Source organism: Pteropus vampyrus, unplaced genomic scaffold, assembly GCF_000151845.1.
Source record: "Pteropus vampyrus isolate Shadow unplaced genomic scaffold, Pvam_2.0 Scaffold1, whole genome shotgun sequence".
Lineage (NCBI taxonomy): Eukaryota > Metazoa > Chordata > Mammalia > Chiroptera > Pteropodidae > Pteropus > Pteropus vampyrus.
Window position 1 is genome coordinate 3,562 of NW_011888782.1, and position 8,779 is coordinate 12,340.

The following is an 8,779-nucleotide window of genomic DNA, read 5'->3' on the forward strand; positions in this document are numbered from 1 at the left end:
CGGACGGCGGCGCCCCGGCCACTGCAGCCAAGACTGCCTCCGGACTAGGGCACGCCGGCCCCTCGCCCGTCCTCCGTGCGCACATGCGGTTAGGGGGCTGCCGCGCGCGCGCCCCCGAGCCTTCCCGCCGTTACCTCCTGCCGGGGGCGCGCGCGTCACCGCCAACCTGACGTCCAGCCCCCGTCGTCGGTACGTTCGTTCCGCCCCCTGCCCCCTCACTTTTAATAGAATTCCTGACCTCCCCTCCGCGGAAGCGAATTGGGCTCACCCACATCCGGGTCTCAGGCGGGAAAGGGCGAGTGTGTCACGTGGGGCAGAGGGTGGGCGCCGGCGGCCGGGGCTTCTTCGCTGGCTCTGTTCCCGGTAAGAGTTTCCCGCGCCCTCCGCCTAGGTTTCGGAGAGCGAGATTACGTTCGTTCCTCAGCGTCGCACTTCCCCCACTCCTTTCAGCCGAGGCTGATGTCTTCACTTCACCCTCCTCATCACTCTCCTCTCCGCTGGCCGGGCCTGGACGTCCCCCGTTTCCACTTTTGACATATCCAGCCTCGGGCGGGAAGTCGGGGCTGTGGGTCGGCCTCACACACCTGTATGAATGGTGGTGGTCTGTGAGGGTCATTTTTAGCGAGGAACAAGATCTTCCTGCTTTGATCATGTACTTACGTGTTTACAAAGCTCTAAAGTACAGGCATGGATAAAATGTACCCCTGCCCCAGGGAACACACGCACCACGTGTCTGGGAAGAGCATGAAACGGACAAGGTGACAAGCTCCCAATCGAGATCATTCACTGTGCCCAGGGAACTAAGGGACCTGCGGAGCCACCTGCAGGAAGTGACCTGGGAACCAAGTATTTTAGTTCAAGGCAGATTAGCTGCGAGAAAAAAGGAAGAGGGAAAAGCATCCAGGCATGGGGAGTATTACACGTATAACAAAAATGTATTCAGGAAACTGGTAGCATTTAATTCTGTCAAATGTAGCAGGTGTTTGGGACAATGGCCGTGTCCTGGAAATTGCCTCTCTTAATGCTTTCCACTCTTCCAGCCCCTTAAGAGTGAAGACACTTTAGCGTTTAACTCCGGAAATAGGATGTTGACTCTGATGATGTGATGCCCACGTTGAGTTTGGAAGGAAGAGCACGCGTTAGTAATGGGGAAAGAGGCTTGCTTTTAAGTGCAAAGAGTGGAATGTACGATTGGGTTAGAGATGTTTGGAAGAGGGACAAGTGAAAAAAGATTGAGGCCAAATAGGGGGAACGTGTTGTCGCTGATAATAAAATTTACACATAACAATTGGAAATGATAGTACCTGAGCAATCTGTCACAAAGGCGACCTAACTTAGTGGATCGTGAGGACAAGAAGGTATTCAGGGCAGGCTGTCTGCTGAAGCTAGAGTGATGTGAGAATACTTTATGAAAAAAGTGTGCGGACTTGGGAAAATCAGCAGAGAAAAGGGAGGAGGCTATCCCAGAGGCCAGAGCATCAAGGACAAAGGAGCGGCAGCAGAAAAAAAAAGGAGGGCTCTTGTAGAACGGGAACTCCAAAAATATAACTGGAACTGAGGGGAAGAACCCCTTGTGTGTAAATTTCCTGAGGATAGGATCTTTCAACTTAATTGAGTCATTCACTAGATAGTACTGTATTAATTCTTGTGTGAACATTAAGACCTCATCTGTTTCACTGTTGGCAGAAGTAGCTGGGTACCTTTTGCGTCAGTTTGGCCTGGGTCCTTATCATAGGGGTAAAAATCCTCCATACTAACCTATATAATCATTACCCAAGTATTAGGGCTATCTTGTAATACTTTTGGGGAAAACACAGGCCTAAATGAAGGAGTTGGATTCCACCCCCAGATCGTTTCTTGTATGAGTCTTCAGTCTCAGGTGACTGAGAATACCTTTGGTGCCATTGACTTCCAGGGCATCAGGATGGCTGCTTTGTAGCAGGGAGCACAACAGAGTGATACCTGTGATGAAGAAGCAGAGCCCAAACTTGGAAAAAGGAACCCAGAGGTATCTTCTAAGCTGGCTACAGTTGTTTAGAAAAAAAATTGGGTAATTGGTCATGGTCAAGGAGCTAAGCAAGCATCTTGACCACTTGGGCCAGGCATTAAAGGGGGTACAGCATTAAGAATAAGAGGAAGAAGAAATAAGCAACATGGGATCCTACCACTACTGTTCACCTGGAGGTGCTCCTTTCAGGGCTCAGCCTGGGTGCCCTCTTGGGAAAGGCCATCTCCTTTACAAGTTCAGATGAGGATTTCTTTCAGGTCTGTGGTTGGTCACTTTGTATAACCCAGTTCAGGATTAATCTCAGTATGTTCATTTAGCTCTTGTGCCTAAAAGTGCCAAGATTAGAGCCAAGGCAGGTGGAGACTTGTAAAAAGTGGTTCGGGAAAGGCTAGAGGGGCCAGAGAGACTTGGTTATGAGTCAGGGATTCACCAAAGGCATCCTGAGCAGGGAAAGGTGAAGGTGCAAGTTAGGAGAGAAAAGCTACATTCTTGCTGTGCTGTGGCCTCATAAAGGAGGCCTTCAAATATATTGCCTTCCTGTCATACTATGACACTGGGCTGTCAACTGGGCTATGTCTGATATCTGTTTAGTGTACACTATGAAGAATCCATCAGCCAAGGTTGAAGGCGGGCGGGGGAAGAGGGAAGGGACTGTGATCTTATAAATAAGTTGCCACCTGACTCAGATGAGAAGATGGATCTTTCTCAAGGTGATATTATGCCAAAAGACACATCTAAACTAAAAAAAAAAAAAGCCCGGGGAATCCCAGTGCTGGATTACATCAGCTCCTCAGTCTTCGTGTTTAAGAAATAACCTCTTTGGCTTACAGGTTTGACAAGATCAAAGCTTCAGGAGAATGGACAGTGAGGTACAGAGAGATGGAAGGATCTTGGATTTGATTGACGATGCTTGGCGAGAAGATAAGCTGCCTTATGAGGATGTTGCAATACCACTGGTAGGCTCCACTTTGTGCTCAGAATGTTAGGTTAAAGATATGATCTGGTGGGCTCTAGTAGAGGTAGAATGTCAACAGAAAAATAAAGTAGTAGGGCAAAGAAGTCAAAGCTGAGAGTCCTCTAATTCTAGAAGCTTCTGGAAAGCATCTAGACTTTTTATTTGAAGGGAAGTGTGGTTCAGAGAGCTGGCGTGACCAGCGCAGTTAGGAGTCACGCCAGGACTGGAACACAGGTCTTCTGAGCCATTTTCTATTGACCACACAAAAGCCAATAAACCAGTTAAGAGTCTAATGTATAAGATGGGGAAGAACAAGAAGCAGTGGCATATAAACTAACAATATGTCTTACTTCTCAGCCTGTGGCTTGTCAGTCTGTTGACATATTTAAAAATTCACATTCTTGGAACACATGCCTATCCTAGGTTCCCTGGAAATATTCAGAAGACATCTGGCTTTTCTTGTTTTGCATTTAGACCATCAAGCTCCTAGAATACTCTTTCCTGATCTCTGAGAAACCGCTCTGTAAGGAGTTTGTTAAACCTTGTATAATAAATGATCTAAAAGTTTTGCTTGTATAAATGCTTATTAAATATCCTTTTTATGTCATAGAGGCCTAACAAAGGATAAAGATCAGGGCCTGGGGACTATTTTTCTTCAGTGCATGCTGACTACCCTGAGAAGAGCCATCAATAAAATACAGCTTATAAGTAGAATACAGCTGCTGTTTACAGAGAGAAAATTCAGCTCACCCACATTTTCATTTAAGAATAGGAGATGATAATATGTTCAATGAATAACACACATATCACATAATAAGTCATAGTTTAGTTCAAGTTTAGAAAAATAGTCAAAAGAGCATAATGAGAATTATAGCTGCCACTTATTTAATAGCAGTTTTATGCCATGGACCAAGGTCGAAATTTGACATACATTATCTCTAATCCTTAAAACAACCTTATAAGGGTGTTTTTCCTTTACAGAAAGGAAATAGGATCAGAAAGGGGAACTTACCCAGGATGGGGTAGCTGATAAGGTGGACTTCACACCTAGCTCTGTGAGGCTCTAGATTCTGTCCTGTAAACTTTTGTTTCTTTCATCCCACAAGCATTTCTTTGAGGCCTTCTTTGTGCCATAGACTATGTGAACATAAGCTAGTTTCTGCCCCTGGGAATCTAGAGGTGTAACGTACATAAATAAATACTTATATAGGTTCTAAGTAGGGGTCATAACAGCTTATAGTGTATGAAGTGGCTCAGAGGGAATATAATGTTTCAGCTGCTCTTAAGGGAGGATCAGAAGTTTAGCAGGAGTAGACAAGGGTACTCCATCAGAGGAGGCAGATGTGCAGAGACTCAGAGCTTTGAAAGAGTCTGAAAGAGAGTGTAGACAGAGAATATGTTTGTCATATAAGGTAGGCAGAGAAGTTGGGCTTGGACTACATTTTGAGAGGGATGTTTGATACCATGCTTAGACCTTATCCTGAGGATATCAAGGAATGAGTGGTCTTCAAAATAGAAGTCTGCCATGCTCAAATTTAAGTTTTGGAAAATCAGTTCAGCAGCATTGTCAAGGAATGTCTGCCATAGAGAATGAGGGAAGTGACAGGGCAGAGAGACCAGTTAGGAAGCTATTGCATTGGTCTAGGTAAGGGGAGAGGGCCTGAACAATGGCAAGAAAATGGAGGGGGATTGCCAAATTCTGGATATGCTTATGTTTGGATTTGAGGATCATTTGTGTGGTAGCGGGTAAGAGAGGGAAATTTCCAGGTTGTAGCCTGGCCCAGTTGCTAATCCATGTCTTTTCCCATGTCTTGAGATTCTAAGGCATTGTGTGTATCAGTTAGCTTTTGGTGCTGCCTAACAAGTCACTAAAACATAGTGGCTTAAAACAATAGCAACTTATCTCATGATTTTTTAGCTCAGCTGAGAGGGTCTTCTGGTCTTCACCAGCTTGGCTGATCCCTGCTGGACTTGCCTGTGTTCTGCAGAGAGCCAGCAGGCTAGTTGGAAGCTGAGTAATTGAGGACACTTTCTCATGTCTGGCAGTTAAGCAGACTGTGAGCTGGGATGGTGAGGTGACTAGGGCACTGTCTGTCATTATCCAGTAGACTAGCCCAGACTTCACATGGCCATCTCAGGGTTCCAAGAGCAGCGCGAGAAGAAACTGCAATCTTCATGGAACTTAGGCCAAGAGCTGGCTCACTGGTACTGCAGCTGCTTTACATTGGCCAGAGGAAGTCACCTGGTCAGTCCCAATCTAAGACTAGGGAAATAGCCTCTGCCTTTTCACAGGAGTAGTTGCAAAGAATTGTAGCCATTTTTACAATATACCATAATAGATTATTGCATTTATGGTATTCTGTTTGTTTTCTAAGCACATATGCAATTTTGTTTGTTAGCATTCACTGCCAGGAGATAATAGTGACCAAATGAAAGACATTATTTTAGAACGCATGCCACAGATGGGATGAAATTGAGCAAAATTGCCTGCCTCTGAATTAAATAATTAAGCAAGGATTTGTTTATTATGCTTTGTCAACTATGAGTAATTATTGGAATCAAATTTTCTCTTTAAATTTGAACATTTTATTGCTTTACAATAAATGATAGTTCTTTTCAATTCATATAAGTGTGTTTGAATTGCAGTCTTAATATTTAGAGCAAGATGTATGTGATTCATATATACTTGTCATATTATAAGTAAATCATTTTATATACATTGAATAGAATTCTAAATGAGGAAAACATTATATTTCTATGCCGCGTATTGGAATCCAGTGGGAAATCATAAGTCTGGATATTGAGTAACACTTTGCTAAGCCTAAAAAAAAAGTATAAATTTAGATAATTAAAAACAAATATATTGGTATCAGTGAACTCTGATACAAAGCAGAGACCTGGTAGTAATAAATTTAAAGTATAAGGAAGCAATTTTAAAAGTTCTCACAATATACACGCAATGGGAACTGTGAGGTGATGTGTTAACCAACCTTATCGTGGTGATCATTTCCCAGTTTATACGTGTATCAAATCATGTTGTACACTTTACAGTTACACAATGTTATATGTAAATTAAATCTCAGTAAATCTGGGGAAAAAATATATAACAAAACTATCCCAGATTCTACTCTTAAGTGTGACCCCCTTGCTTATCACTTAAAGGAAATGCTGGCAGGATATGAAGTAGGCTTTGGCCACGTTTTATGCCTTGCTCCACCACTAGGGGGAGGTCTCGTGTTACATTTTCAGAGCTCCTACTTACCTCCACTATCATATAGGCGTGTTGGGCGCAGCATAGTTTTTGAATACATTTCTTGTGCTTAAGGAATATACCAGCAAACGTGGTATTTTTTTAAGGCAGCCTGCCCCAGAAAATACTTAATATTGGCTCTTTTCAGTTTTCCCAGCCACTAAAATAATAGCAAGTGTACTGTGAGCACCGGGTGCCCTGCACAGTGCCACAAACTTGATCTAAATTACCACATTCAGGCCTCACAGAGGTCCTCTGAGGTAATCAACGGCGGCTTCTTTTTTTTCTCTCATTTTCAAAGAGGAAACCAAGGCACCAAGGATTTGAATACCTTGCTTGAGTAACCCAGCAGTGAAGTCGTGGGCTTGGATCCCCGTGGCTTCCAGAAACTTGTGCCCTTAGCCTTCTGCCACACTGCCTCCTGCACAAGTGCTAGAGCCATAAGGACATCATGCCTTGCTGGAGAGGCCCTGAGTGATATTGCTAATACTTGACCTCGAGTCTTTTTGTTCTAGCTCTTTCTTTAGGATATATTTCTATCAACTATGCTTCCTGTTTCTGGGTACTCCCAGGTTTTAAGTCTCGGTGCACTTTGAGTTTTAAAGGGTTTGTTGATATACGGTATTCCATCGTTCTGAGTGTCCATTGTACCTTTTCAGAATGAGCTTCCTGAACCTGAACAGGACAACGGTGGCACCACAGAATCTGTTAAAGAACAAGAAATGAAGTGGACCGACTTGGCCTTACAGTACCTCCATGAGAACGTTCCCCCCATAGGAAACTGACACCTGGCTCCTTTTTCATGGACGGATTTTTTTAAATACATAGATACAAATTGTTTCTTTCAGTCTCCTAATTCATATCTTTTAATGATAGATCAGCACTCAGAAATGTACACCCACTTAGTTTGTGGCAGCAAAGTTCAATGTGGAAATACTCACCAGAATGAAAAACAGATTGAGATTTCTCAGGAATGCAGAATATTTGGCTTTTTGAACCTAAAGTTCTTCATTCATTAGCTTGTGTTTAAACATGTTTGGTTAAACATTTGCCGTTAACTCTAATTTTACTTTACTATCAAAGTTTAATACTTCCCAACTACTTATATTTGTCCTGTGACAGGATATTGAAGCTATGAGAGAAAAAGGCTAAAAAGGAAGCTGACATAAGGTGAATTACTAACTTCTCATATACGCCCACTCAGAGAAGCAGTCTGAGTGGATGTCTATGATGCCTGCAGATGCAATGGATATTTAGAAACCCATTCACTGACTGCGGGATTCCTAGGATTCTCCAAGGGCTTTTCAAACTTTGGACACGTTTACAAATTAAAAGGACATTTGGCATGTCCCTCTGCTCTCCCTACCACTTCTTTAGGTGCCTTGGGAAAGGCTCTTGGGCTAGATGGACACTAGTTTTATCCAGTAATGGGATTTATTTTCTTAAAACCCTTTGAGATGTAACTCAAAACACCATGGAGTCAATATTTAGTTATACATTTCTATGAGAATTTGTATTTTGCAAACTATGTTCACGTAGATTTATCTCCTGGAGTTATTTGCCTCCATTAAGAGATGTCTGTCTTGTTCTCTATCCAGACTGTAAATTCTGTGGAAAGAGACCCTGGCTTATACTTCTCTACTCATTGAAATACTGAAAATACTGAATAATTGAAACTTCTCATCTCTTTTTTACTGGATCTTTCTATGTACCCATCTTTTAGGAGAAAGTATATCACAAGTGAGCTGCTTGTAGGGTTTTCATCAGAAACATGGTTGTTGCAACTCTCCTATAATCCAGACGCATCCAGGCTAATTTTCCTGCGATTCAGTGTCCTGCCTCAAAGTCATCTCAGAATAAAGATCCCAAGGCACTAGTCCCTCAAATAACCAAAGAAAAACAACCCAATAGAAAAGAGAATTATGTTTAGAAAAAATTTTTATACCAAGAGAAAACAAAGCTTTTCAAAAAATTAAAGTACCTATAATGTTCTTCCATATTCTAATTAAATGAGGGTTTTTCTACAACTTTGTGGCATATAATATCTAAGACACACCTAGGAGCTTAGTAGATGTTCATATTAATCCAGCCTTGCTTATAGGCCCAGCCTTTCCCAGGAATATTGGTAGACCAGTAAAATATGAAAGTTGTTAACTGAATCAGTATGACATACAGCTGTTGGTTTATCTGCTTGGCTTGTGACCCTCATTTGAGAACTGTCCAAGTTTGTGACCTGTGAGATGGTGCCAGAGCCATAGCTCATGGAAACAGAAGCTAGGTGACCAAACCTACGCCAAATTATCAGCTGGGGCTCTCGAATCTGGTCATCTAGGACTGGCTTGAGGACGGTGAGCACAAGAAATTTGAGGTTGATGTTGTAGGGTGGTTTACAAACGTATCAAAACACCCAAGGAGGAAAGTGTCTGCAGAGGGAGGTGAGAGGCTCTACAGTGCCTTGATTCCTGCAGCTTTCCGGGTCAAAGCGTGTGTAGTGCGCTCCAGCACAGTGAGGCCAAAAACATTCAACTTGCTTTGAAGAAAATAATAAAATATGATATTTCTTACA

At 42.7% G+C, this 8,779-nt stretch overlaps 1 protein-coding gene across 4 annotated transcripts; it reads left to right on the top strand.

Annotated features, from left to right (window-relative positions):
- The first annotated feature begins 6 nt into the window (after positions 1-6).
- On the top strand, positions 7-7,170 carry ANAPC13 (anaphase promoting complex subunit 13). Of its 4 annotated transcripts, XM_011373330.2 has the most exons (4): positions 7-189; positions 1,943-2,008; positions 2,839-2,964; positions 6,873-7,170. In XM_011373330.2, exons 3-4 carry the CDS (start codon positions 2,866-2,868, stop codon positions 6,996-6,998), a joined length of 225 nt encoding a protein of 74 aa, XP_011371632.1. In that variant the 5' UTR covers positions 7-189; positions 1,943-2,008; positions 2,839-2,865; the 3' UTR covers positions 6,999-7,170. The 4 variants fall into 4 exon arrangements, with proteins under 4 accessions (XP_011371632.1, XP_011356481.1, XP_011363985.1 ...); XM_011358179.2 differs by lacking the exon at positions 1,943-2,008; XM_011365683.2 differs by lacking the exons at positions 7-189; positions 1,943-2,008 and adding an exon at positions 222-363.
- The last annotated feature ends 1,609 nt before the right edge of the window (positions 7,171-8,779 follow it).

What these genes read in the sequence shown, in the direction of transcription:
- ANAPC13 (XM_011373330.2), top strand. Translation starts at nt 2,866, where the DNA reads ATGGACAGTGAGGTACAGAGAGATGGAAGGATCTTGGATTTGATTGAC. An exon ending in AGGATGTTGCAATACCACTG is followed by an intron (nt 2,965 to 6,872) that starts GTAGGCTCCACT and finishes GTACCTTTTCAG; the next exon opens with AATGAGCTTCCTGAACCTGA.